This window comes from Myotis myotis, unplaced genomic scaffold (assembly GCF_014108235.1).
Source record: "Myotis myotis isolate mMyoMyo1 unplaced genomic scaffold, mMyoMyo1.p scaffold_m19_p_6, whole genome shotgun sequence".
NCBI classification, from domain to species: domain Eukaryota; kingdom Metazoa; phylum Chordata; class Mammalia; order Chiroptera; family Vespertilionidae; genus Myotis; species Myotis myotis.
The window spans coordinates 20,661,913-20,688,616 of NW_023416368.1; the positions used below are offsets into that span (position 1 = coordinate 20,661,913).

A 26,704-nucleotide genomic window follows, 5' to 3' on the forward strand; every position below is an offset into this window, starting at 1 on the left:
CCTTTTTTCTGAAGGCAAAATTCCATGTCATTTTTATTGAAAATATGTATTTATGGGATGAACATACTCCATATAACACCATTGCTTCACTGGAGAATTTGTGTTTTCCTCTAGAGCAGCGGTTCTCAACCTGTGGGTCGCGACCCCTTTGGGGGTTGAATGACCCTTTCACAGGGGTAGACTAAGATCTTCGGAAAACACACATAACTACATACTGTTTTTGTGATTAATTACTATGCTTTAATTTTGTTCAATTTGTAACAATGAAAATACATCCTGCATATCAGATATTTACATTACGATTCATAACAGTAGCAAAATTACAGTTATGAAATAGCAATGAAGATAATTTTATGGTTGGGGGTCACCACAACGTGAGGAACTGTATTAAAGGACTGCGGCATTAGGAAGGTTGAGAACCACTGCTCTAGAGAGTTTTGTGTTGTTTTTTGAAAAAAGATAAAAATTAGAAACACTTCAAAAATTTGATTTTATTTCTAGGAATATAGGGTACTTTCAAATATTTTGACACCATTTTGGATAGGGTTTTGGGTTTGTGGGTTTTTTTGTTTACTTTTGAGCATATAGAAGATTTTAACTTGTGAATAAGATATGAATCATGTAGTGTTTTAATAATTGCCAAATTTGGCAATCCTATTGCCAAATAATTGCCAAATATATATATGCATAAGTAAACGTATGACTATCCAATCGTATATTGCCTTTTTTTTTTAATATATTTTATTGATTTTTTACAGAGAGGAAAGGAGAGGGATAGAGAGTTAGAAACATCGATGAGAGAGAAACATTGATCAGCTGCCTCCTGCACATCCCCTACTGGGGATGTGCCCACAACCAAGGTACATGCCCTTGACCGGAATCGAACCTGGGACCCCTCAGTCCGCAGGCCGATGCTCTATCCATTGAGCCAAACCGGTTTCAGCCGTATATTGCCTTTTTGAGAAGGAAGAGATTCTAAATTTTGTGCACTGTCTGGCAATGGATATATACGTATTTTTTGAAAAGCATAAGGCAGTGTAAATTGAAGTGTAGAATAGTTGCTCAATTAGTGTTTCTTAAGTCAGAATTATGAGCAATTAGATATTGGCAAAAATAGGTGCTCACCAAACTCCATTTCTTTCTCTTCTAGGGCACACAGCTGGGGGTACACTGGTGAGAAGTAACCTTTGCCATCCCCAGACCTGGTCTGTGACAACATCTCACCCAACCCTATGAGATCTCCCCACTCTCTCCCCCCCCCCCCCCCCCAATCTGCTGGTTAAATGTGCAGGTCCATCTCTGGAAGGTGGCAGTCACAGTGAAGGGAGTGGGTTTCCCTGTCACTGCCTTGAGAGCACTGTTATCTGAGGATTCCATTGAGACCTGGGGACTTTTCTGTTACAGCAGCTAGTGTTCCTCTACTGAGATGTAGTCAAACTTGATCATAAAAATGTTTTTAAAAAACTCACTTTTGTTTATACCAGGCAATGGTTGAAACAGAACCTAGAGCCAGATTACCTGATTTCAAATCCTCATTTCAGCACCTCCTGGATGTGTGACCTTGGTCATGTTACTTATCTCTGTTGAATCAATGCCTCACCTCCTAACCCTTCTGACTACCTGTTATTTTGAGCTGCTCCCCTCATGGAGAAGGCTCAGAAGGAATCGCATCATGACAACTGAAGTGACTGCCCACGGGGCAAAGAGTGATATGCCAGATTTTTGGAAGGCAAATTATAGTGAGACATTGAACCTGAAGTAAATGGAGGTGAAAGAGGAGAGGGTAGAGTGACCTCTGTCCCCAGGTCTCTGGCTTGATCACTGGTTAAGGTGATGTCGCAGGTTTCTTGGTAAAGGTAATATTTTCCCTTGCTATGCTTTATTCTTGGAAACCAATAAGCCCAGTCTAATCAGTAGGAGGGGAATTACGACCCTCCTCTGGGTGGGGGGATTATATGTATTTGGAAGTCTAAAAAAGTAAGGCTTGTCCCTTTTCCCCCTTTTGAGTCATTTATTTACATCACTGTGGATTCATGGATGTTTATTCTCTGAGGTATAATCCTATTCTGTGAGTTGCCTTTCACTCTCTTGACAGTGTCCTTTGATACACAAAAGTTTTTAATTTTGTGTGTTCATTTTTTAAAAGTGTTTCATAGGTAATTGAAAATAATGAGTATTCTCTAATTTGCTGGTACAGGATTCTACGTTTTTATTTTGTTCAAATTTTCTATATCTTTACTCATCTGTTTGATAACTGGTCAATAATTTAAAAACTCTATTAAATCTTCTATTATGAATATAGGTTTATCATTATGTAAAGATCCTTATCACAATAATACTTTTTGTCAGAAAGTCTTACTTTGCTAGTAATATGGCTAGAACACATTTCTTTTTAAAAAATTTATTTTCCAATTATAGTTGATATATTAGTTTCAGGTGTACAACATAGTGACTAGACCACCTCAATAAGTTTAGTATCCATTTGGCACAATATATAGTTATTACAATAGTATTGAATATATTCTTATGCTGTACTTTATGTTCCCATGATTATTTTTATAACGGCAATTTGTACTTCTTAATCCCTTTCACTTTTTTTGCCCATCCACCCAATCCCCCTCCTATTTGGTGACCATCAGTTTTTTCTGTAGCTATGAGTTTGTTTTGTTTTGTTTGTCCATTTACTTTGTTTTTTTTAGATTCCACACATAAGTGAAATCATCTGGTATTTGTCTTTCTCTGTCTGATTTATTTCACTTAGCTTGGGTCGATCCACCCATTGTTGCAAATGGCAAGATTTCCTTCTTTTTTTATGGCTGAATAATATTCTGTTGTATATATGCACCACCTCTTTATTCACTTCTCTATTGATGGACACTTAGGTTGTTTCCATATCTTGGCTATTGTAAATAATGCTGCAGTGAACATAAGGTTGCATATATCTTTTTTTAAAAAAAAATATTTTATTGATTTTTACAGAGAGGAAGGGAGAGGGATAGAGAGTCAGAAACATCAATGAGAGAGAAACATCGATCAGCTGCCTCCTGCACACTCCCCACTGGGGATGTGCCCGCAACCAAGGCACATGCCCTCGACCGGAATCGAACCCGGGACCCTTGAGTCCGCAGGCTGACGCTCTATCCACTGAGCCAAACCGGTCAGGGCTGCATATATCTTTTTGAATTTGTGTTTTGGATTTCTTTGGATATATACCCAAGAAGTGGAATTGCTGGATTAAATGGTAGTTCTATTTTTAATTGAGGAGCCTCCATACTACTTTCCATAGTGTCTCTACCATTTTATAATTTCACCAACAGTGTATGAGAGTAGAACACATTTCTTTTTTTTCTTTTCTTTTTTTTTTTTTTAAAATATATTTCATTGATTTTCTACAGAGAGGAAGGGAGAGAGATAGAGAGCCAGAAACATCGATGAGAGAGAAACATCGATCAGCTGCCTCCTACACATCTCCCACTGGGGATATGCCCGCAACCCAGGTACATGCCCTTGACCGGAATCAAACCCGGGACCCTTCAGTCCGCAGGCCGATGCTCTATCCACTGAGCCAAACCAGTTTCGGCAACACATTTCTTTTTAAAAAAATATATCTTTATTGATTTCAGGGAGAGAGAGAAACATCAATGATGAGAGAGAATGATTGGTCAGCCGCCTATTGCACGCCTCCCACCGGGGATTGAGTCTGCAACGCAGGCATGTGTCCTGACCGGGAATAGTACCATGACCTCCTGGTTCATAGGTCGACGCTCAACCACTGAGCACAATTGGCTGGATAGAACACATTTCTTTGGGATTGTATTGGACTGATTTATCCTTTTCCACTTCTTTATTTTATTTCTGTGTTATGTTTTTAGGAGTGCTGCTTGTGAACAGCATGGAGCTGGAATTACTTATTATCTGATCTGTGAATCTGTCTTTAAACTGGTGAGTCCTATACATCTATATCTGTTGTGATAACTGATATGGTCGAATGTATTTATATCACTTTATTTTATTTGTCTTTGCTTCTTTTGCATCCTTTCTGCTGCCTGTGGAATTGATTTCTCTGCTTACTGTTGCTTCTTAAATTCTATGCTTTCTTTCTGGATCCTCCCCAAAATAAGGTTCTTTTGTAGTTCTTGCAGGGGTAAGTGGAAAACTCTTTAATATTTATTTGTCTGAAAATTTATTTATTTGGCTCTTCTTGAAGATTTTGTTTTCATCTAAGTGTTGTTCTTTTGTAGGTAATCTAACTTTTTTGTCTGGGTGCCTTTGACATTTCTCTGTGACTTTGGAGTTGTATAATTTTAGTATAGTGTTTCTGAAATACGGATTTAATTTATCCTCCTCATGCAGGGTGAGGACTATGTGAGTTTATGTTTTTCATCAAGTCTGAGAAACCCTCAGTCATTTTTACAGTCCTTCTGGAACTCCTGGTGGTAGTGTTGAACATTTTAATTTTATTTTCCATGTCTTTTAACTTTTTTCTCTCATGTTTTCCATTTCTTTACTTCTCTGTGATACATTATGGGCACTTTTATTTTTTTCTTTTTTAAAATCTTTATTGTTGAAAGTATGACATATGTCCCCCTTTTCCCCCATTGACCCCACTTATCCCACTCTGCCCCAGGCCTTCACCACCCTATTGGCTGTGTCCATGGGTTATGCATATATGCATACAAGTTCAGATGTATCATTGCCAAATATGTTCTACCATACTGTGGGCTCCCTTTTCATTTTCTTTTGCTGTGCAGAAGCTTTTTATTTTGATGTAGTCCCATTTGTTTATTTTCTCCTTAGTTTTCTTTGCCCTAGGAGATAGATCCATAAACATATTGCTACAAGAGATGCCTGAGATTTTGTTGCCTATGGTTTCTTCTGGGATTTTTATGGTTTCACCACTTACATTTAAGTCTTTTATCCATTTTGAGTTTACTCTTGTGTATAGTGTTAGTTGGTGATCTAGTTTCATTTTTTTTGCATGTATCTGTTCATTTTTCCCAACACCATTTATTGAAGAGACTGTCTTGACTCCATTGTATGTTCTTGTCTCCTTTGTCAAATATTAATTGAGTGTAATGCCTTGGGTTTATTTCTGGGGTCTCTCCAGGGGGGAGCAGGCCTAAGCCGGCAGGCGGACATCCCTCTCGCAGTCTGGGACCCCTCGCTCCTTACTGCCCGCCTGCTTGCTGCTCCTTACTGCTTGGCTCACTGCTCCTTAGTGCTGCTGTGGAGGCTGGAGAGGCTCCTGCCTCCGCCACAGTGAGCCGGCTTCTGGCTGAGCAGCGCTCCCCCTGTGGGAGCACACTGACCACCATAGTGACCGGTTGTTCTGGTTGTTCCGCCGTAAGGGTTGCTTAGGCTTTTATTATATAGACTATAGGCCTGGTGCACAAAAATTTGTGCACTCGGGGGGTGGGGGGGGTGTCCTTCAGCCCGACCTGTGCCCTCTTGCAGTCTGGGACCCCTTGGGGGATGAACACCTGCTGGCTTAGGCCTGTTCCCCAGGGGATTGGGCCTAAGCTGGCTGTCAGACATCCCTCTGGCAGCCCGGCAACCCTCGGGGGATGTCCACTTGCCAGCAGGGAGCAGGCCTAAGCTGCAGTCAGACTTCCTTAGCACTGCTGAGGAGGCGGGAGAGGCTCCCACCACCACCACTGTACTGGCAGCCATCAGCCTGGTTTGTGGCTGAGCAGAGCTCCCCCTGTAGGAGCTCACTGAACACTAGGGGGCAGCTCCTTCATTGAGCGTCTGGCCCCTGGTGGTCAGTGTGTCATAGTGACCAGTCATTCCCAGTCACTCTGCTGTTAGGGTCAATTTGCATATTACTCTTTTATTATATAGGATAGAGGCCTGGTGCACGGGTGGGGGCCAGCTGGTTTGCCCTAAAGTGTGTCCCGGATCGGGGTGGGGGTCCTGCTGGGGTGCCTGGCCAGCCTGGGTGAGGGGCTGATGGGTGTTTGCAGGCTGGTCACACCCCCTTCAGGGCGGGGGTCCCCACTGGGGTGTCTGGCCAGCCTGGGTGAGGGGCTGATGGGTGTTTGCCGGCTGGTCACACCCCCTTCAGGGTGGGGGTCCCTACTGGCGTGCCTGGCCAGCCTGGGTGAGGGACTGATAGCTGTTTGCAGGCTGGCCACACTTTTAGGATGGGGGTCACCACTGGGGTGCCTGGCCAGTTTGGGTGAGGGGCTGAGGGCCGTTTTCAGGCTGGCCAAGCCCTCCTGGCGATGGAAGCTCCCAGCCTCTCCTTTTTTTCTTTTTTATTCTGGGATTTATTTACCTTCTATAATTGAAACTTTGTAGCCTGAAGTGGAGCTCAGAACTGGCCAGGGCAGGCAGGAGGGAAGCTTGGCTTCCTCCATCGCCAGGGGCAACCCAAGGCTCCAGCTCCGTGGCCACGACCTGCTGAAAGCAGGTATCTGGGGTTTATTTATCTTCTATAATTGAAACTTTGTTGCTTTGAGTGGAGCTCAGAGCTGGCAGAGGCAGGTGGGAAGCTTGGCTTCCTACATCATTGGGGCAACCAAGCCTCCTGCTTGCTCCAGCTCCGTGGCTGCCGGCCGCCATCTTGGTTGGGTTAATTTGCATATAGTTGCTCTGATTTGCTGGTGGGCATGGCTTAAGGTGTAGTGAAGGTAAGGTCAATTTGCATGTTTGTCTTTTATTAGTGTAGATATGCCTGTCCTTGTGCCAGTACCAGGCTGTTTTGATTATGGTGGCTTTGTAGTAAAACTTGATTATTTGGTATTGTGATTCCTCCAACTTTGTTCTTTCTCAAGATTGCTGCAGCTATTCAGGGTCTTTTTTGGTTCCATATAAATTTTTGGAGTATTTGTTCTAGCAAATATGTTGTTGGTATTTTAATGGGGATTACATATAATCTGTAGATTGCCTTGGGTAGTATGGATACTTTAATGATGTCAATTCTACCAATCCATGAACACCATATATTCTTACACTTGTTTATATCTTCCTCTATCTCTTTTTCAACAAAGTCCTGTAGTTTTTCAAGTACAAGTCTTTTACCTCCTTGGTTAAGTTTATTTCTAAGTATCTTAATTTTTTTTTTTTTTTTTTTTTTTTTTTTTGCAATGGTAAATGGGATTGTTTGTTTAGCTTCTCTTTCTGAGGATTCATTATTGGTGTATAAAAAAAAACTATCAATTTTTGGGTGTTGATTTTGTATCCTGCTACATTGGCGAATTCATTTCTTAAATCTAGTAGTTTTTTGGTGGAGTCTTTGGGGTTTTCTATATACAATATCATGTCATTGGCGAATAATGAGAGTTTTACTTCCTCCTTTCCAATTTGGATGCCTTTTATTTCTTCTTCTTATCTGATCGTTGTGGCTAGAACTTCTAGTACTATGTTGAATAAGAGTGGTGAAGCAGACATCCCTGTCTTGTTCTTGTTCTTAGGGGAAATGGTTTTAGTTTTTGCCCATGATGTTGGCTGTAGTTTTGTCATATATGGCCTTTATTATGATGAGATATGCTCCCTCTGTTCCCACTTTGCTGAGCGTTTTTATCAAAATGGGTGTTGGATTTTGTCAAATGCTTTTTTTGCATCTATTGATATGATCATGTGATTTTTGCCTTTCAGTTTGTTCATGTGATGTATCACGTTTATTGATTTTCGAATATTGTACCAGCCTTGCATCCTGGAATAAATCCCCTTTGGTCCTGGTGTATGATCTTTTTAATATATTGCTGGATCCAATTTGCTAATATTTTGTTGAGGATTTTAGCATCTATGTTCATCAGGGATATTGGCCTGTAATTCTCTTTCTTTGTGTAGTGTTTTTATCTGGTTTTGAAAGTAGGATAATGCTGGCTTCATAAAAAGCTTGGAAGTGTTCCCCCCTCTTGGATTTTTTGGAATAGTTTGAGGAGGATAGGTGTTAGTTCTTCTTTGAATGTTTGGTAAAACTCCTCTGTGAATGCATCCAGACCAGGGCTTTTGTTTGCTGGGACTTTTTTGATTACTGCTTCTATTTCATCAGTTGTTATTGGCATATTCAGGTTTTCTGATTCTTCCTGATTTGATTTGGGAGATTGTATTTTTCTAAGAATTTGTCCATTTCATCCCATTGTGGGGGTTTGCAAATTCTTCAAGTATATTTAATGCTGATTTTAGTTCACTAATTCTTCGTGTTCATCTAATCTGCTACTAATCTACTAACTTTTTTAAAAGGAGGGATTATTTTAGTAAAATATAACATATGTACAGAAAAGTGCATAAAACACAAATTTACAACTAAATTAAGTATTTTAAAGTCAATGTCTGTGTCACAATCACAGAAATAGAAAATGTCCAGCTCTCCCAGAAGTTTGTCCTCTCACAAGCACAACCCTTTCTTTCTCCCAAAGTTACCACTACCCTGACTTTATTTAACACTGCCTTGCATCACTAAACATATGCATATGGACCTGTCTCCCTTTGCTTACTACTTTGTTTCTGAGATGCCTCTGTATTGCTGCATGGAACTGTAGTTCATTCATGTTCAGGGCTGCTATGTCTAATGTCAGGTTCCCAATGCTTTGGCTGTTCTCCGTCCTTTTCATTTCCATATCACTATGATTTCATTTACATAAAGAACAAAACAGGCAAAAGTATAGAGTTTTATATGAAGGGTTTTGGGCCCTTAAATTACATGAAAGGTTAATGACATGGCTTTTTCAGGATCCACATTTTACTTATTGTTGAATAAAGAAGCAAAATACAATATAATACAGTATGATCCTATGAAAACAAAAACATGTCTGTGCACTTACGCAGCTATACACTGTACATATTTATCTCTTCCAAATAATCCTAGAATTCTAGAAGCACCAAGCTGCTACCAGTGGTTACCTATGGTATGTGGGAATGGGGCAGAGTGCAGGAAGGCAGGAAGGTCTGTGTTGAAGGGGAGGAGCTATGTGGGCAGATACCTTCACATTTTACTTTTCCCTTTATTTGTTTGTATATAAATCTTTACAGTAAGAATTCTTTCTTTTTTTTAAACAACATCAGTGAAAGTCATATTAACAAAAGAAGGAAGGAATGAGGATTTGCTTTGGGTGTAGCAGGCTCCTCATCAGGCTCTTGTCAGCTGTGCTGTGGTGGCTGCCATTATCCTCCAGAGCACGGCAGAGCCAACCTAAGGTGGTCGTAATGCTCTTCTTTGTTTAGGACACTTTAATGGTTGGTTTTCAGCACATGGAAACATGGCTTTAAACAGCAGTGCCCAAATTCAAGACACATTGATTGCAAACAATTCTCAGAGTCAGGCTGCTGCCCCTTGAGACTGTGTGGGACACAGGGAAAGTCCAGAGCAGAAGGAAAAGGTAACCGCTATCCCACATGCCCTGGGAACCAGATGGATTCCTGGCCTTCTCATCTCCTCAAGAGAAATGGGGTCAGGGAAGAGGCGGGTGGAAGCAAGGGAAAGAGGTGATTCATGGGTCAAGGGAGCCCTGCAGTGATCAGAGGCTTGCTTCCCTTCAGGCTTCAGCTCTACTGATCTCCAGTCTCATCCTAGGCCTGCTTCTCAAGCTGCATCCACTGCAAGATCATCTCTTCAGTTCAGAGCAGTAGTTGCATGAAGTCTAATGATCTAGCGCTCATTATGTATGTGTCCATCATTGTGCTCGCAACAACCCCTTACAGGGGCTACTATTCTTGTCCTCATCTTACAGGTGAGAAACAGAGGCCCACAGGGGAGAAATGGCTGGAAGTGGCAATTAGAACCATCCCATTCAGTCTGACTTCCCAGCCTGCACTCTTAACCTCTAAACTCTAAGGCAGGGCACTATTAAGAGGTGATTCCAGAGTGAGCAGGCAATGGGTTGGCCACCCAGTACAAAAAGACATTCATTGGAATAGGACAGTATCTATTTTGGCTCTGTCCCTGGACAAGCCCTTTTCTCCTTTTGAGCCTGGATATTCACATCTGTAAAATGGGACAATACTTTTTTTTTTAGGGTTTACTGAATTTTAGAAATTGGATGTATAGAGAACCTCCTAGCAGCTGAAGCACTGAGGCATCCAATAAAAAGCTGCCATCATCATCACCACATCCTCATTACCACTTGAATTAAGGCATTCCTTTCTCTCCTTTTCCTAGTGAGCCAGAGTAGAGCCCTGAATGACTTCTATAGGAAACTAGGCAAGATCTACCCAAGGCCTGCTCAGAGTGGTGAGCAGAAGGAAGTGGGAAGGAGTCTTTACAGGTACTCCACTTTGCACCTGTCCTGCAAGGTGCCCAGGGAGGTGTCCCTTCTTCCCATCCCCGTGGCCACCTCCCTAGTTCAGGCCTTGCTCCTGGAAGGCTTCCTGACTCCAATCTGTGCCCACATAGCAACCACTGAGACCCCAGACTCCCCAGCTTAAGAACCTTCCCCATTTTCTTACTGCAGCTTACCCCAACCTGGCCTTCTAAGGCAGCAGTCACCAACCTTTCGGACCTCACGGACCACCAGTGGTCCACGGACCATCGGTTGGCGACACTGTTCCAAAGGTTTCCTTAAACCAGCAGTCACCAACCTTTTGGACCTCGCAGACCACCGGTTGGCGACCACTGTTCCAAGGAGTCACCAACTGCTTAAACACAGCCCTCTCCCTGCTCCGGAACACCCTGCCCTGTGGCAGGTCTCCACCTTTCCAGCTTACCCTGGCCCACTGGCCAAGAGTGCCTCCCCTGGAGTCACACCCTCTTCCCTTCATCGACTCTTCCTCTTCCTCTGAAGTCCTGTTCAGATCTCCTGGAATTGACCCCCCCTCCCCCACCCACCCACACCCAGGGTTTGAGATGCCCTCCGCTGCCTCACTACATTTTGTTTTGCAGGTGCTTTAGGAAAAATTAAGATAATTTACTGCTTTACAATTCTGTCTTCCCTACTATCTTTTCCTACTCTAGGTCAGGGACCAGACTCCTCTGCATGGAGCTGTCACAATGTCTAGCACATAGTAGGTGCTTAGTAAATGTTAGAGCATGAATAAAGACAACTGCATCTCAGTAAAAGGAAAAACTTTCTAAACCCCATTATCTGTGAACTACCGAACTTTGTGACCTTTGAGGCCATTTGCAATAGGTTTTGTGTGTGAAGGCCCTTTGTAAACTGTGAAGTGCAGTCCACAAATCTCGGCTCCTGGTATTCCCCAAACTCTGAGACCGGGGACTGAAGGCTGGGCTACAGGTCCTCAGACTCTGGGAGGTTGCGGACCCAGCCCTGGGCCACTCTGTTGAAATTGGGTCTGAGTCGGAGGAGTTCCAAGCCACTGGTGAGCTCTGGGAGGAAGGGGGTGCCTGTCCTGGATGTGGTCTCCCCCACCAGGGGTCCTCCAAACGGCACGGGGGTCCTAGGGGAAGAAGAGAAGCAGGAGAGGTGGGCTGGGAAGGAACAAGATGGCAGCACACTGACATGCGGGTCTATGTGGGGCCTCTCCCTGCCTCTCTCTAGGACTCAGTTTTCCCTTCTGTACAGCAAGGTTTTGCACTACCTTTAACAGGTTTCTCTAGCTCTGCCCCTAGTCGGGATGGCTTGTTGCTTAGAAATTGGAGCCAAGTTTTCAGAGTTGGGATTGGCTTGTCCTAAGCAGAACTCTAGGTTCCCCATAAGCAAGCTCCAGAAGGCAGCAGAGTTGGAACAGGGTGTTTCCTTTGTCTTTTCATCTCCCCTCAGAGAAACATGCCACAAACTGAAGTAAAAGGGGAGGACGAGAAAGAGCATTGAGAATCAGGGAAGTGCAGATTATAATAGACCTGCGTTTCTAACCATAAGACTGGCAAGAAGAAATGATTGGATAATGGGGCAGAGCTTCACTCATATACTACTGTTTGGAGGGCACACTGGTGCCACTCCCTTGGAGGATAGTTTAGCAGGATCATTTTAACCTGAAAATATGCAAATTCTGCCATCCAGCAACTCTACCTGTAAGCATATGGCTTCGGGAAGCGCATGCACATATGCACAAGGAAGCAGATATGAGCAGGGATTAGTGACAAGCCAGAAACAATCCAGGTCCATTGGCAGAGGAACGGACACAACAGAAGTAGTGTAGTCACATGATGGAATATTATACAGTAGCTCAAAAGGAATGAAAAGATCAATATAGAGTAGGGTAGATTTTAAAAGCGTCATGTTGAGTGAAAAAAGCAAGCAAGTTACAAAAAGATGCAAAGTATTAAAACACATGTATACACACAAAACAATGCTATATCCCCTATAGGTATGTGGCTGCTCCTAGAAAATGTTCTGAAAACTTACACACCAACCTGACAACAGTGTTACCTTTGGAAAGGAAACTGGGATTGAGGACAAAGAAACCCTTCTTTTGTAGTTGCATAGTTAGTTTGTTTTTAAGAGAGTGTAAGTATGTGACTTTAAAACTATTCTTTAATTTTAAGAGAAATAAAAAGCATTGATCATGTGCTGTTTTCTCCACAAGCTGTGCCCAATGGGAAGAGGAGAGTGCTTGCCCCTGGGGTGGAAAGGCAAAACTTGGGCCAGGGCCTGGGTTCCAGCCGAGACAGGGTTTCTGCTTGGACTACCCCAGCTGTGGCAGCAACAGCCAGGCCCCCTAGGGACAGGCTGGGATGTTTCCAAGCCAATGCAAACCTCACAATTGGACCCTTGACTAGGAGCCCAGAGACCTGGCTCCTGAGCACAGCTTGGCCACCAACACTGCTGTTCCTCCTCAGTCTGCCTCAGTTGGCCCTTCTGCCCCAGAAGGATCTAGGTTCAGGGCTCCCTAAGACCCTTCTGCTGGTGAGAATGTGCCTGTCTGTCATACCTGAGGTTTAGATGGATGGGCCTGCAACCTGAGCTGGCCAGCCTGGAAGCTGGCTGTCAGGACTGAATGTCTGCTGAGGGTTTTAAATAGCTGGGCAGGCAGGGTCTGATGGCCCCAGGAGGTGAGAGAGCACAGGCCTGGCTGGCGAGAGACCCCAGAACATCTGCCAATGGCTCATGGCTCACACAACACCCGTTGGGTTTAATTCTTTCCATCAAGGCCCTCCCTGACTTTGAGGGCAGTCACATGCCGCCTCAGTAGTCTCCTCTCAAAGCTCATCACCCCCAGTTCCTTCAGCTCTTCCTCAGGGGGCCTGGTCTCCAGGCCCTGGCGCCACCCATCAATTTTTGTGAGACAGACATAGTCTCCCCGTGTGGTCTGAGCAGATGCCAGAAGAGCTGGACTGTGGCCTCCTCTCCATGGACCCTCCACTTTCACACTTACTGTGGTCCACGCCAGAGGAGCATTTTTCAGAAATAGCATCAGTCTGAGGAAGCCAATTGCAATTGAAATCTATCCCCCAGCCCAAGGTCTTCCTCCAGTGCCAAGCTCCTGTCTTGATCCCTATGATTTGTTTCTGAGCCCTCAGGGCAGAATGTTAAATATATCCTTTTATTCCCCATTAGCTTTTCCAACTATCATTTCAACCTGTAAATAATAATGATAATAATAGCAGCTCTTGTTTATTGAGAGCTTATTGCTTGCCAGAAACTTTGGCTATGGCTTCTTATGTGATCCTCACAACAATCTTATGAAGTAGGTACAATAATAGGTCTCATTTTACAGATAGGGAAATGGAGGCTCAGAGAGGTTAAGTCACTTTCCCACGGTCACACAGTCAGGTAAGGAATCTGCATTTAAGCCCACGTTGAGGCCCCATGCTGTAAACAGTATAAACCACTCCTCTGTGACCCTCATCTCCAGTATTCGTCTCACTGCTACTCCCTGCTTTGGTGCAGCCTCAAAGCCACTTCCTAGGCATTGATGGAAATGAGGAACAGGCTGTGCTATCCAGGACGGTGAGATCTGGGGGTCCCACCCAGGAAGGACGCATAACTCTATGAGCATCAAAGAGGCGGCACACAGTAGTGATGGACAACAAGAAACTAAGCTCTGGAGTCAGACAGCCCAGACTTGGACCCCAGCCCTGCCCTGCGCATTCTTGTTTTGGGACTTTGGGCAGGTTGCTGATATTTCTGAACAGGTCTCTTCACAGGCAGAATAGGGAAAACTGTAGCACCAGCCTCACCCTGTTGCGGGGAGGATCCAATGAGATGTGTGGCACAGTCCCTGTACATTTATTGAGGACCTACTATGTGCTGAGGCCAAGAGCTCAATAAATGTTTATGGCGTATTCAGATACAGCCTGGCATGTAGAAAGTGCTCAGGAAATTCAGCTACTACTGTGGTTATGATTGGCACCTGTGCACCCTCCCGCTCCCCCCCCCCCCCCCAGCTGCCCACCCTGCCTTACTTGTTGAAATTTCGATACTGTGCAGGGCTGGGGGTGTGACTTCGGCCATTGCTCTGGTAGTCCCGGTAGCTGACAAACTCCTGCCACGGGCAGTGGTAGCCCTTGGGGATGACCGTGTGGTTGAACTTCTCTGGCGGGATGCTCTTGAGTGGCTCGGCATAGCCTGGAGGTGAGCAGGGCATGTGGATTCCTTTCTCCCTGGGCCCCCACACCCACACCCACCTCAGAAAGGGGTTGGGGGAGGGAAGACCAAAGGTGGGAAAGGGGAGTGTATATGGGGTGTGGCAGGGAGGGTGATGCCAAAAGTTGTTCCCTCAAAAGGTAACCTTACCCATCCCTGGGAACAAGGAGGATTGGAGTAGGGGAATTACCAGTTGAGGTTCAGCTTCTAATCTTGACTTGCTGTGTGATCTGGGGTGCGTTGCTACTCCTCTTGGGTTAGGCCCATGGAGGGGTGTGTGTGTTTGGATAGGGAAGGGGGTGGAATAGATGCTCTGGGCTCTCTTCCTGCCCCACTGTGGAGCAGCGTGCCCACACTCTTGATTCCTACCCCATAACCCTGCCCTTGCTCTTTGGTCCAGATTGGGGAGGCCACTCACCTGGTGCCAGGGCGCTGGGGCTAGGGGCGCGCTTCACTCGGGAAGCTTCAGGCTGGGCATCCTCAGGGTCCCCGGCTGGGAAGATGTGGAGCTCTGAGTGGCAGTTTTGCAACTCCAGGCTGTTGGCAACCTGGGCAATGGATAGCCTTGATATTGCAGACCCCATCACCCAGTGTCCCCTCTTGTGGGATCTCCCTCCAGACTCACTGTCCCTGGTTTTCCTGTTCCAAGTCACTGTCCCCTAGGTGCTCTTCCAGCCACCGTCTGGGAGTGGGAGTGAGGGGTGGGCAAGGGGCCAGGGATCACCCTCCACAAAAAAGAGAGGCACATAATCCTAGCACCTACCTCCTGGAGATGTTGCGGGGGGGATTATGAGTGAATTGTGCAGTGCCCTAAACCCAGTGCCTAGGACAGAGAGATACTTTGTATATAGTTGCTACTATAATATTAACCCTGGGCAAATAACCTCCCTGAACCTGTTTCCCTCTCTGTGAAATGGAGATGATGATAATCTCACTTCTTGAGTGAAAAATGAGCTGATAACATTTAAGTTCTTAGCTACCTGTGTCTTAGATACATAGCAAAGGTAAGTGTTTGTTATCTTCATTATTCTGCCATAAAACTCAGTTGCCTCCTGTCTCATCCAGAAATTGGGTGGAGTACGGATGAGATGTCCCTGCGTTCATTAGGGTGGACGAAACTGCCTGCTGCCTTTTTGAAGCCTGAGAATAAGCATCCTTGCCTCCTTTCTCTACCAGCTGACTGGGCTGTGGTCTTGTCCTTCTTCCAGTGGGAAGCAGAGAAAGGGGCATTCTGTGTTTTCCATCTTAGATCAGGTCGAATCTAAATTTAGCTTGCTGCAAATTCAGCCCAGCACACATGACTATTTTTCAGCACGATTGGTAGGAGCTGGAGCCCCTTCACTCTGCAGCTCCCCCTGCCCACTCCATGTTATATTTTGTCTTGGGAGAGAGATGTGCACTGAAGACAAACTTCTAGGCTCACACAGCAAAGCCAGGGGGTCAGTCTGATGGGAATGTCACAGCCCTCTCTAGCTGGAGCTTGAGGGACTTCCCAGGTGCCAGAGGTCCTTACCTGGCTCTTTGGTTTTAGGCAAACCACTGGCCTCTCTGGGCCTCAGTTTCCCTATGAGCACAATGGGGTCTTACCTCCCGCTGGCTGGCAGCAAGCTCAAAGGTGAATTTCTGCACACGGCGCTGTCTCTTCTGGAAGAGGAGGGATCCTCGGTTGTTGCGTAGCGATAGCTCCTCCATCATTAAGTCCTGGGGCATGCTCAGCTTCTTGCCCAGGTCCAGCAAAGGGACTGCAGGGAGAGGCCAGGCCACTCAGAGACACTTCTAAGGAGATCTCTTCATGGCACTGTCCGTGGTGTGTGAGAATGCCAGCTTCTCCCCACACTTGCCAACACTGAGTGCCATCATTCAGTGGACTCTGTCCACCTGGTGGGCAGAGATGACACCTCAGAGTTTAGTTTGCATGTGTCTAACAGTGAAATGAGCATGGTTTCAGATGTCCTTGGCCATTTGTATTTACTTATTCCATGGATTTCCTGCGCAGCTCTTTGCCCACAGCGGTGGAGGTAGTGAGAAATGGCCAGGTCCTCGATATCTTTAAAGGTAAGCCCTGGGTAAGGGATACGGAAGAGAGAGGGTAGAGTGGAGGGCGACCGCAGGCTTTCTGGCCTGAATCACTGGAAGGTTGGAGTGGCCACTCCCTGAGATGTGGAAGGTCTGGAGGAGGAGAAACTATAGGGAGAGTTGGGAATTCAGTTTAAGATCTCCACCTTTCCAAGTGAGCAAATTTCTGTTCTATATAATGCTTATTCCATATTTAAGGTCTCCTAATTTCTTCAAAATTGGGCATATAAGGTTTAAAGAGACTTGTATGTATCCATGTGGAGAGACTCGAGCTCATGGGAGGTAACTGACCTGAGATAAAGATTAGGGCATAAGAAGAGAAATAAGTGTGATGTTTTCAATGAAGAACATCACACTTATTTCTCCTCTTATAGTTAAGACAATAACCAGTTTATAGCCTGGGGCTCCAACATTTAGACGGAGGAATGACACAGCCCTGGAGCCCGGGAGGAGCACCCAGTGAAACAGGAGGAAATCTAGAGCATGGTGTCCTGGAAACCAAATGATTAAAGCATTTCAAGGAAGATGGGCTGATCAACAGAGTCAGATGCTGCTGATGAGTCAAGTAAGATGAGGGCTAAATTGACGATGATATTTAGTAATGTGCCATTATATTGGTGATCTTCACAGAAGCAGTTGCTGGGAAGTATTGGGTGTCAAAGCCTTATTGGAGAGGGTTCAAGAGAAAATGGACAGAGGAACCGTTGGGCCACACCACGAGGAAGCAATGAGCCAAATCTAGGACGTGGAACATTCTACAGGGCAACTGGCCTGGTTTCTTCAAAAGAGTGAGTGACATGGGAAAAATAAGTGGGGGTTGTTTTAGATGAAAGGAGATTTAAGGGACATAGCAACCAAATAGAAACAATGGCCCTTATTTGAATCCTCATTATAACAAAGTAGAAGATTGGAGAAAGTTGACTAAGACTGGCTATTAGACACTATTGCTAATTTTGTTTTGTGTGCTGATAACTTTGTGGTGTGTAAGGAAATCATTTTTATGATTTTTATGCATTCGGAAGTATTTAGAGCATGAGATGACATACTCTTTGGGATTTGCTTTGGATTCCAGGAATGAAAGGAGGGCCATGGGGATTTGCACTCTCCTTTTATGTGTGTTTGGAAATTGGCTTGGTAAAATGATAGAAGAAGAGAAGGGGAAGAAAATAGAGACAACTGCTTTGAGGAGCTGTGCTCTAGACCAGCGGTCGCCAACCTTTCCGACCTCACGGACCACCGGTTAGCGACCACTGCTCTAGACCATGGTGAAGGCAGCTGTGCAATCAGGAGGGGTTGCTTGTTTATTTGTTTGTTTCTAAAGAGGGAGAAATAATAGCATGTTTGTTAGCTGATGGGAAAATTTGACAGTGCAATGAGAGAGTGGAGAATTACTGAAGGAATATCTGTCCTTGAGTAAGAGAGAGGGAGGGAGGGCATCCAGTGCCCAACTAGAAGGGTTGGCTTCAGACTGGCAAGGAGAGTTCATCTATCACATCAGGAAGGAAAACTGAGAACGTGGACATAAGGCCAAGCAATGAACAGCTGTGAGGGGGCAGCTTGCAGATGTTCTCTTCTGGTGACTTCACTTTTTTCAGTGAAATAAGAAGGTCATTAACTGAGAATGAAGATGGGGGAGGAGGCATTGGAGGGTTGAGGAGAGAGGTTGCCAAAGTTGTCTGAGAGTAGCATGGGTGGGTGAACAGGCCGGGGAGATAGACGTGGTCACCAGGCAGCACTGAGTCCAGTCAGGGGCTGTGACTCATTCCATTCAAAGGACTCCTACAGAGCCTTTTTAAAAAGGAGGTTGATGTTGTTTTCATTCTTTCAGCAGATGTAGAGAGAGCACCTTCTACATGTTAGGGGCATAAAGAAATCCGCTGTAGGTTAGAAGGGGAAAAAGCACGTTTCAGAAGAATTTATATTCTAAGGTCCCACTTGTATATTTAAAAAATAAATATATGTTCATACATGCATTGAAAAATCTGCAAGGAACATGCCTAATATTAGCAGTGATGACTTATGGGACATAGGCAGAAGGAGGGCTAGAAATTGTAATTTTTTTGCACTATTTTTTTTAAAACAAGAAAATGTATTTCACACTTAAAAATACAAGAAAAAGAAAGAAACAAAAACATAAAAAACAAATACATAACAAAAAGTCTCCTGGCATTATATTCTCAAATATTATCCAGACGAACAGAGCTTAATATTTTTTTAAAAAAGAAAAAAAGCTACAAACCAAAAGCTATTTGACTAAGCAATTCTGACTTTCATTCTTGGGGAGAAAAATGGAATAAACATGCCCGAAGATATAAGTACAAGAATGTTTATTAGAGTGAGGTTTCAAATTACAAAACCTGGGATCAGTCTGTGGTGGATGCTGCCAAGGTGCCCTTTATCAGTGGTTGACAGCCCACAACTGCCACCTTCTGCAGAGAACTGCCCAGGTGAACAGAAGGGGTCATGGTCCTTGCTGAAGATGGGATGAATTCTGTGGCACCCCCAGGGTCAGACTGAATCTGGGCTACAGCTGAGCCCACATCCTTGCTCAGCAATTTCCCCTGCCCTGTCCTACTTCACTTCACTTCTCCTGAGAGTGCAACCTCAATAAGTCACTTGCTCAAGAATCCTCAGGCTCTGCTCCTAAGGGTTCCACCCTGAGACGAGCCTTCATGACACCATTTGAAGGTTTGTATGAGTATAAATACATATAACATATGACATGCTAGGGAAGCGGGGGGAGGTGGTGAGGATGGAAAGGAGTCTGTGGTATGCTGCTAAGTGAAAAGAAATTTAAGTTGAAGAACACAGTCTTTAGCCCACGCGTATTTGCACTTATATAAACATGTTTATATATGAACAGAAAAAGGATTGACACAAATATTAGAACACTGGCTATCTCCAAATGGTTCTACTAGAAGGAACTTTCACTTTCAAAGTCCTTCATGTCTGTTTTATCTGAATATTTTCTAAAATGACTAGAGGCCTGGTGCATGGTTGTGTGCACCAGTGGGGTCCCTCAGCCTGGCCTGTGGGGATCAGGCCTAAACTGGCTCCCTGACATCCCCCGAGGGGTCCCAGATTTCGAGAGGTGGTTCTCCGGTGACACAGCCCAGAATCGGGCTCCCTCCTCTCTGGCTCCGGTGCATCACCTGAGAACCACAGCTGCCAAGTCACCTCAACTCAGCAGCTCCTGCGTTGAGCGTCTGCCCCCTGGTAGTCAGTGTGTGTCATAGCTACCAGCCAGTCGGGCGGTCACTTAGGCTTTTACATGTATAGATGTGTTATTTGTATAACCATATAGTAAAGAAGCAGATCTGGAGTGAAATCGCGATTATATCACCTACTAGGATGTGTGACCACCTAGCTCCTCTGGGCCTCAGTTTCTCATCTGCTAAATGGTGATAATAATGTCTAATTGACAGAGTTGTTGTGGAGGTTATGTAACATAAAGCATCAAAGCTCTTAGCACAGTATCTGACACATGGTAAGCACACAGTAATGGTATTTTCATTATTCTTACTCTGCAATGGGTGTCTTTTGGTAGCAAAACCATGAGGTAGTTTTGGTTTTGTTTTTTTACTTTATATTTTTCTTTAGTTTCAAAATTGTCTTTAAGTAATAACCTAGCAATAGTCAACATTTTACATATTTCCAGTCTGGCATAAATGATATGTGCCAATATTTTGGGATCAAATTAATTGCTTAGAAGAGAGAATGCATGGCCCTATTCTTCTGGTTAGAACACCAACCAAACACTTCACAAAGTTTGTGTGTTTCAGCACATGAAATCATGGAATAAAAGAAAAAACTTGACTCACACAAAAGGAGGCAAGAACACATAAAACAGGTTAAGAGGATGACTCACATATGCTTAAGTACTTCTTAGGCAAAACCTAGCAGTGGCCTTGGCTAGGGTTTATCAGAGCTCGGCTCACTGTCCATCTGTGTCGTAATAACCCAGGTGCTGGTCTAAAAGGCCATGCATGGCCCCCTCCCCAGGCCCACTGAGTCAGAACCCTTGGGGTGGATGCTGGCAATCTGCATTTTAACCAACACCGTGTCACTGTGATTGACATGAAAGTTTGAGAGGCCTGACTTAGTTGAATTTGCTTTTTTTAAATTTTTGAAATGCTCTAAAGTAGGCCAAGTAAATAGATTCCAAAAATTATGCCAAGAGTTCTGAGAGGTCTTATAAAGTTGATAAACGTGTATTTTAGATGATTTATGCATTAGGATGAGTCGGTTTTTAAGTGAAATGGTTTGAGTCCAACTGGGTAGCCTGTTCTTGCCACCTGCCCACTTTCCCCCCAACCCCTGTCTCTTGCCATGGGGACTCGGTGAGACGCAGTTTCACCAAGCAAGGACAAGCGTGTGGGGAGCTTGGGGCTGCAGTTAAGGCTGGATCTGGGATCAGAGCCCGCCGAGTTCCATTTGAGACTGAGGCAAGGACTTAGCTGGGGCCAGGCTTGGTCTAGGGCACACAACTGCAACTTCTGGATGTGAGGACAGCAGGGCAACGCCCTTCCCAATGCTTTGGGGAGCTTCTAGCCCAGGTGGCAGATTCCACAGGCACTCCCTTGGGGCTGGCCTGGAACTCACACCTGTTTTTGTAGGCCTGGGGCCAGCAGACCCAAGTGACTGCAATCTGGGACCAAAAAAGGATGGGGTCTGCGGAATGCACACAGGCTGGGTCCACCTTACCTGGTCCAGCTTGGTCCCCCATGGCAGCCATCACTGGCTCCTTCTGCTCCTTGGGGATCATCCTGTAGATGAGATGATCCACACATGGGCCAGGCCGCCTCCATTGCCCTCCCATGCCTCCTTCAAGTCCCTGGCCCACTCAACTCCAGCCCACCCCAAGGTCTCAAGCAAGGGCTGTCTGAGCTGGGTGGACCTTTGGGGTCTCTACATACAGAGGAGGAGGCTGAGTCCAGGGAGAGTGAGGGAGATGCTCAGTGCTTCCATGCAGCTAGAGGAGCACTCTCTCTTTAGGGGGTAAACTCTGGGACATTACGGGTGGGAGGTGGGGGTCTCAAACTATTTTCATCCACTGATGTAGGTGAGCTCTGATCAGTGGCTGAAAGAAGTTGGAGGTTTACATCAGGGGGAGAAGGGGTATAGGTGGATAGGCATGGGTGACACCGGGGTCTGCAAGGCTGGCCCTCCCTTACTTTCCCTAGTACTTGGCCCTAAGACTTGAGGTCACAGGCTGGTCCAAGGAAGCTGAGAAAACCATCATCCCCTCCTATACCCTCACCCCAGAACTGACTTTCATGATGCTCCCTTTTATTTTAATAATGTTTTTATTTTAAAATTACAGTTGACACACAAAATTATATAAGTTTTAGGTGTATGGCATAGTGATTAGATAGTTATACAACTTACGAAGCGATCACCCCAATAAGTCTAGTACCCCATGGTGCTCTCTTCTTTCTCACCCTTCTCTTTCTCCTCCTCCATCCCCCCCCCCATTTGTATCTCATGACACTTTCTAGGAAATTTGCAAATAAAATGAGGTTCAGAACCTCCCCCAAACCCCTGCAGGTCCCCAGTCCAAATCCCCAAACTTGCCCCCCAAAAGAGGAGGCAGAGCCTTTGAACCCCCAACAGATTACACACCCCTGTTACACACCTCTGCTTTTTTCCAGATTTTCCTATATTCCTTCCTACCATCTGTACCCCCACACTCACTCCCAGCCTAGGCCAGAGGGCACTGAGCTGGGTGGCTTGGCAGCTAATCGGTGTCTCTGACTTCCTCTATAACTGAGCAAGTTGCTCTCCAGCTCTGTGACTCAGTTTCCCCCTCTGTAACATAAAGGGTTGGGCTAGATCATGGGGATCCATGGATGGGCTTCAAAAGCATCCATGAGCCCCCTAAAATGATGCAAACATGAGCACGTCTGCATGCATTTGGGTGAGGGTCATGAGATGATTGAGAGAGCTCCGGCTGTGACCCCTGAGGACGCCACAGTCCGCAGACCCGTTTCTCGATAATCACCCCCTTTTCAGAAATTCACAGACATTGGGAAGGGCCCCTCATTTTCCAGACAGGCACCCTACTTCCCTCTACTCCCTAAAAATCTTGGAATCCTGAGCAGAGCCATTAGCTAACCCCCACCATGAATCCTAGCCACCCCTTCCCCATTTAACCTAGAGTAACCTAGGCTTAGAATCCCTCCCTTCCCAACTCAGGATTCAGGCTTCGATGAGGCCCCACACTCCCCAGACTCTGCAGTCCCTTCCCCTTCTTGGACAGGAAGGGGCTCTGGGAATTGGCTCATCTCCTCCACCCACTCCCCACAGCTCCTCTAATTCCCCTAGGATCCTGGTACCTGAGCGCTGGGACCACCGTGGGCAGAGAGAATATCAGACCCTCAAGATTAACACCTCTGTTGGGGAGCTGAGAGTTGGGTGGTCAGTGTCCGTGCAGCCGTCGGGCAGTCAGAGAGCTGAGTGTGCCCTGCAGCCAGCTCTGGCTTCAGCTGACGAGAATTGTTCCTGCCTTGTTGTGGCTCACAGCCTTATTTCGGGCTGCAACAGGATCCAGGGACAGATGCTAAAAGCACCAGGCCCCAGGGAAGACAGGTGCCCCAGCAGCAGGCCCTTGCCGACAGAAGGCTTTGCACACACGAACACACAAACGTTCATATGCACACACCAAAGTCACCTGGAAATGCTGAGAGTCAGTCTCCGGTCACTTGAGCTTGCTAATTGTATCCTTAGTGCCTAGAATGGAGCCTGATAGGATTACCATAGATATTTGTTGGATGGATGGATGGATGGATGCATGGATGGATGGATGGATAGGTAGATGGATGGGTGGATGGATGAATTGTCCTTCAGTATCTTTGTTTGACTTATTCTTTCTTTCCTGCCTTCTCTTCTTCTTTCTGCCTCCTTCCTTCTTCTCTCCCTCCACCTTCTCACATTCTCTGAGCCTCTATGGACTGTAAATAACTAAGGCAGGACTCCGTGCTCAAGGAGCTCAGCCAGGCCCAAGTCAGGCCCGTAAATAAGCCTTTGAGACGCATCATGGGAAATGCTCTGGGAGGACCCAGGGGAGGGTGCCATCAGCTCAGCCTGGGGGTGGGGAAGGCTTCCCAGAGGAAGAGACATTTGAGCTGGGCCTTGAAGGCTGAGTGGGAGTTCACTGGGCAGAGAGAGGACACAGGAATTGCAGGCAGAGGCCGGGTCATGTATAAAGATGGTAGGAGGTCGGCAAGAAGAGCCAGAACTGGGGGGTGGGGCAGTGCTGAGAGATGAGGCCAGACAGGTGGGCAGGGGCCAGATCACAGCAAGCTTTTCAACAGGCAAGTGTGCTTTCTAAAGAGCCGTGAAGAGTTTAAAGTGGTGGGATGGAGCGGTCAGATTGGCATTTTTCCAAAGATGTCTCTGGCTGCCATATGGAAAATGGGGCGGGGGGGCAGGGAAGGGGTCATACTGGAGGCAGGCCTTCACTATGGTTAGGGGAGGGATGAGTGGCTTAATGGGCAGTGACAGAGGGCATCCATAGGAGGAGAGGGATTTGAGGGGTATTTGGTGAATCACTAGGTCCTTGTGAGAGATTGAATGTGGGAGGTGAGGAGAGGGCCACTCCGGTATCTGGCTTAGGTGACTAAGGAAGGTAACAGGAGGAGCAGATTGGGCAGGGGGGATACTGCATTCCAGCTAAAAATAAAGATTGGGGGAGAGGCATACCAACTACTCCCATGGAAGGGTGGGAGCAGCAAGGTTGCACAAGGTCTGGGCAGGGAGATCTGTACCTGTGTGACAGACACTGTCTAAGGACGTATTTCTGACAACCTTCTTATGAAGAGCCTGGACTTTGCTGTGGATGGCCTGGGCGCGGCTTCCTTCCACTTGGGTTCCTCTGCTCAGCCTCTGCAGGGCCTGAGCATCCAGATAGGAAGGTGAGGAATGTTCCTAGGGCAAGCATGGCCTCACCTGGGAGTGGGGCCACAGTTCCCTTCTTCGGGCAAAGGATGCCCCCATCAGGAGAGGAGCACTCCTAATGGTTTGTCCTGCTCTCACTAGATTGTCTGGACTTGAACATTACCTCCTGCTCTTGCCTGGAGCTCTGACCTGCTTCTGAGGAAGCAGCCCAGAGCACTGAGCCCTGCCCAGCTTGGCCCTGCATACTCCAGTGACAGTGCCTTGTGGTCAGGGCCTGGGCCATACCACCCTGAGACATCAGCTAGCCCAGCTCACTCATTACACAGATAGGGAAGCTGAGGCCTAAAGAGAAAAGGAGTGGGTTTACCCTGGGTCACGTAGCTAGTAGATGATAGAGCCAGGTCTTCAACTCAGTGACATCTCCTATGGCCTGGAGTTTTTATGTTGTTCCCTATCTCTCATGGTTGCTACTTCTCAAGCTCCCATCCCATGTGTATCAAACATTCTCATCCACCCTAAGTCCCATGGACTGTCCCGTGGTTGGGGAGAAAGGAAGGGCTTTAGACACAGCTGAAAATGACCTAGGAGGCAAAAGGATTCAGGAAGCATTTATTTAGGGCCAGAGCTGAATTCTATAGGAGACAAGAGACAGGACACAGGCAATCTCTAGTGGGTTAGAGGAGAAGATAGGGAGAAGGCAGTGAAGCAAGGGAATAGCCAGACAGAACTGCAGCTTTTCAAGGCTGCCTCCTGCTGGCTCTTTGTGTAAATGCAGGTAGAAGTAGATGTTCTATGCCACTGCCTCAGCCAGTGGCCTAATAATGTCTCTTCTTTGAAACAGGCCTTAGCTTGGCTTCTATGTTACAAGGGACCCTGAAGCAGGTGAGGACTTTGGTAAATGTGGTCACTCATCATTGACCCCCTCATCTTCCCACCAACAGAGCCTGTGTTCCCAATCCTTATACCCTAGGAACCCTCTGGGATCACTTCTTTATTCCAAAGCACCCCAGTCACATCCTGATCCTCAGCTTCTCCTAGCTTCATTTAAGGGTTCCAGGTCTAACAAGTGAGTTTGGGTTAGGGTAAGTCTACCCCTAATCCAAAATCACACTCTATCCTTCATCTTTAGCAACATCCTGGTATCCTTTTACCTACACACCTCTGATCTTCAGCCAGTTCTAACACCACCACCCCCACCTGCACCCCTGCACTTAATATCCTAAAGTAAATATTCTGAACTTCTAGAGGGCATCACAGCCAACTCTGGAAACTGTGGAACTTGGCCAGTTCCTCCCCATGTCCCTCTGGGAATTGGAGTCAGAGCCACCAGGATTTAAAGGACATGCTAAAGCCTGCTACCAGGCTCCCCAAGGTCACTGGGTACTGGGTACTAGCTAGGCCAGAGTGCAATGGGAAGGAGATAGATAGTGCCCACTCATCAGGGTATGATATGGATGCTGGGGCCTGGAACTGAAGAGTGGGTGCTTCCTAAGAAACCAGAAACATAGGTTGGCTCTGGGCTAACTTCTAGCTCACCTGCCCCTGAATTTTGCCATCCAATTCTCCACCAGTATTCTCCTTCCCTTCCCTTACTGTGGAATGCATTTCAGGACTGGAAGAGCCCTCGGGTCATCTGAGCCAATCTATTTTCTACTAGAATATCTTCTGTGCATCTGGCCACTGCTTGCGTACATCCGATAACAAGGAAATCTTTGCTTCCCTCTTTCCATATGGCCAACCTCAAACTCAGGGCCACCAGGTAAAGCCACAGGCCAGCAGAGAGCTCCATGTCAACTCTGAAAGGGCTCAGCTTTGAAAGGGCTGCTATGAAAGGGCCTAGAAAGGATAGACGGGTTGGAGGCACCTATAGCATTCCTAGAGGCCCAAGTCCTGGGCCTGGGGGAAATCATTGCGGTAGAGCTCTCTTCTTGGGCTGCAGTTAAGATGCCCTGGGCAGTTTGAGCTGGGATGGAGAAAAGTATAAGAGGGATCTGGGAGGAGGAATCTTCCTGCCTCTTCTCTCCAGAGGAGCGGGGCACCTTGAGCTGGCCTGGGAGACCTCACTAAAGGTCACGGTGGTAAAAATAGAGCTTGTCTGGGCAGGGATGGAAAACAGCTGCTACTGCCTGGCACTTGGAGCCAGGAAGGAGGATGGTCAAGCCAGGACCTGGACAGGGAACTTAGGCCTAGGATCTTCTGAACATACCCCTCATTTGCCAGACTCTAGAGAGGAGAGCCTGGAAGGGAGGGAGTATGGAACCCTGGAATGCATCAACTCTTCCAAGGCCCGGGGCGGGGGTGGG

General features: G+C 46.2%; 1 protein-coding gene and 1 long non-coding RNA gene across 6 annotated transcripts in view; one reads left to right on the forward strand and one right to left on the reverse strand.

Annotated features, from left to right (window-relative positions):
* Nucleotides 1-969: 969 nt before the first annotated feature.
* Nucleotides 970-26,704, forward strand: part of LOC118658015 — a 38,629-nt gene continuing 12,894 nt past the window's right edge. Inside the window, exons 1-5 of one of the 5 annotated variants that reach the window (XR_004968180.1) lie at nt 970-1,205; nt 3,873-3,942; nt 9,172-9,326; nt 16,426-16,484; nt 17,136-17,293. This is a non-coding gene — a long non-coding RNA (uncharacterized LOC118658015). Of the gene's footprint in view, nt 1,206-3,872; nt 3,943-9,171; nt 9,327-14,273; nt 14,418-16,425; nt 16,485-17,135; nt 17,294-26,704 lie in introns of all 5 variants that reach the window. The other 4 variants (XR_004968179.1, XR_004968178.1, XR_004968176.1 and 1 more) reach the window with 4 other exon arrangements.
* Nucleotides 10,790-26,704, reverse strand: MYOZ3 (myozenin 3). The gene is made up of 6 exons (XM_036312860.1): nt 22,841-26,704; nt 21,210-21,271; nt 16,017-16,171; nt 14,848-14,977; nt 14,249-14,411; nt 10,790-11,340 (listed from the first exon to the last, which is right to left on the reverse strand). Exons 2-6 carry the CDS (start codon nt 21,268-21,270, stop codon nt 11,172-11,174), a joined length of 678 nt encoding a protein of 225 aa, XP_036168753.1. The 5' UTR covers nt 21,271; nt 22,841-26,704; the 3' UTR covers nt 10,790-11,171.

Bases quoted from the DNA above. Each gene is read 5' to 3' on its own strand.
- MYOZ3 (XM_036312860.1), bottom strand. From the start codon at position 21,270: ATGATCCCCAAGGAGCAGAAGGAGCCAGTGATGGCTGCCATGGGGGAC. The intron at 14,978-16,016 runs GTAAGACCCCAT...TCCATTGCCCAG, and splicing joins TTGCTGCCAGCCAGCGGGAG to GTTGCCAACAGCCTGGAGTT. The intron at 14,412-14,847 runs GTGAGTGGCCTC...GCTCACCTCCAG, and splicing joins CCCCAGCGCCCTGGCACCAG to GCTATGCCGAGCCACTCAAG.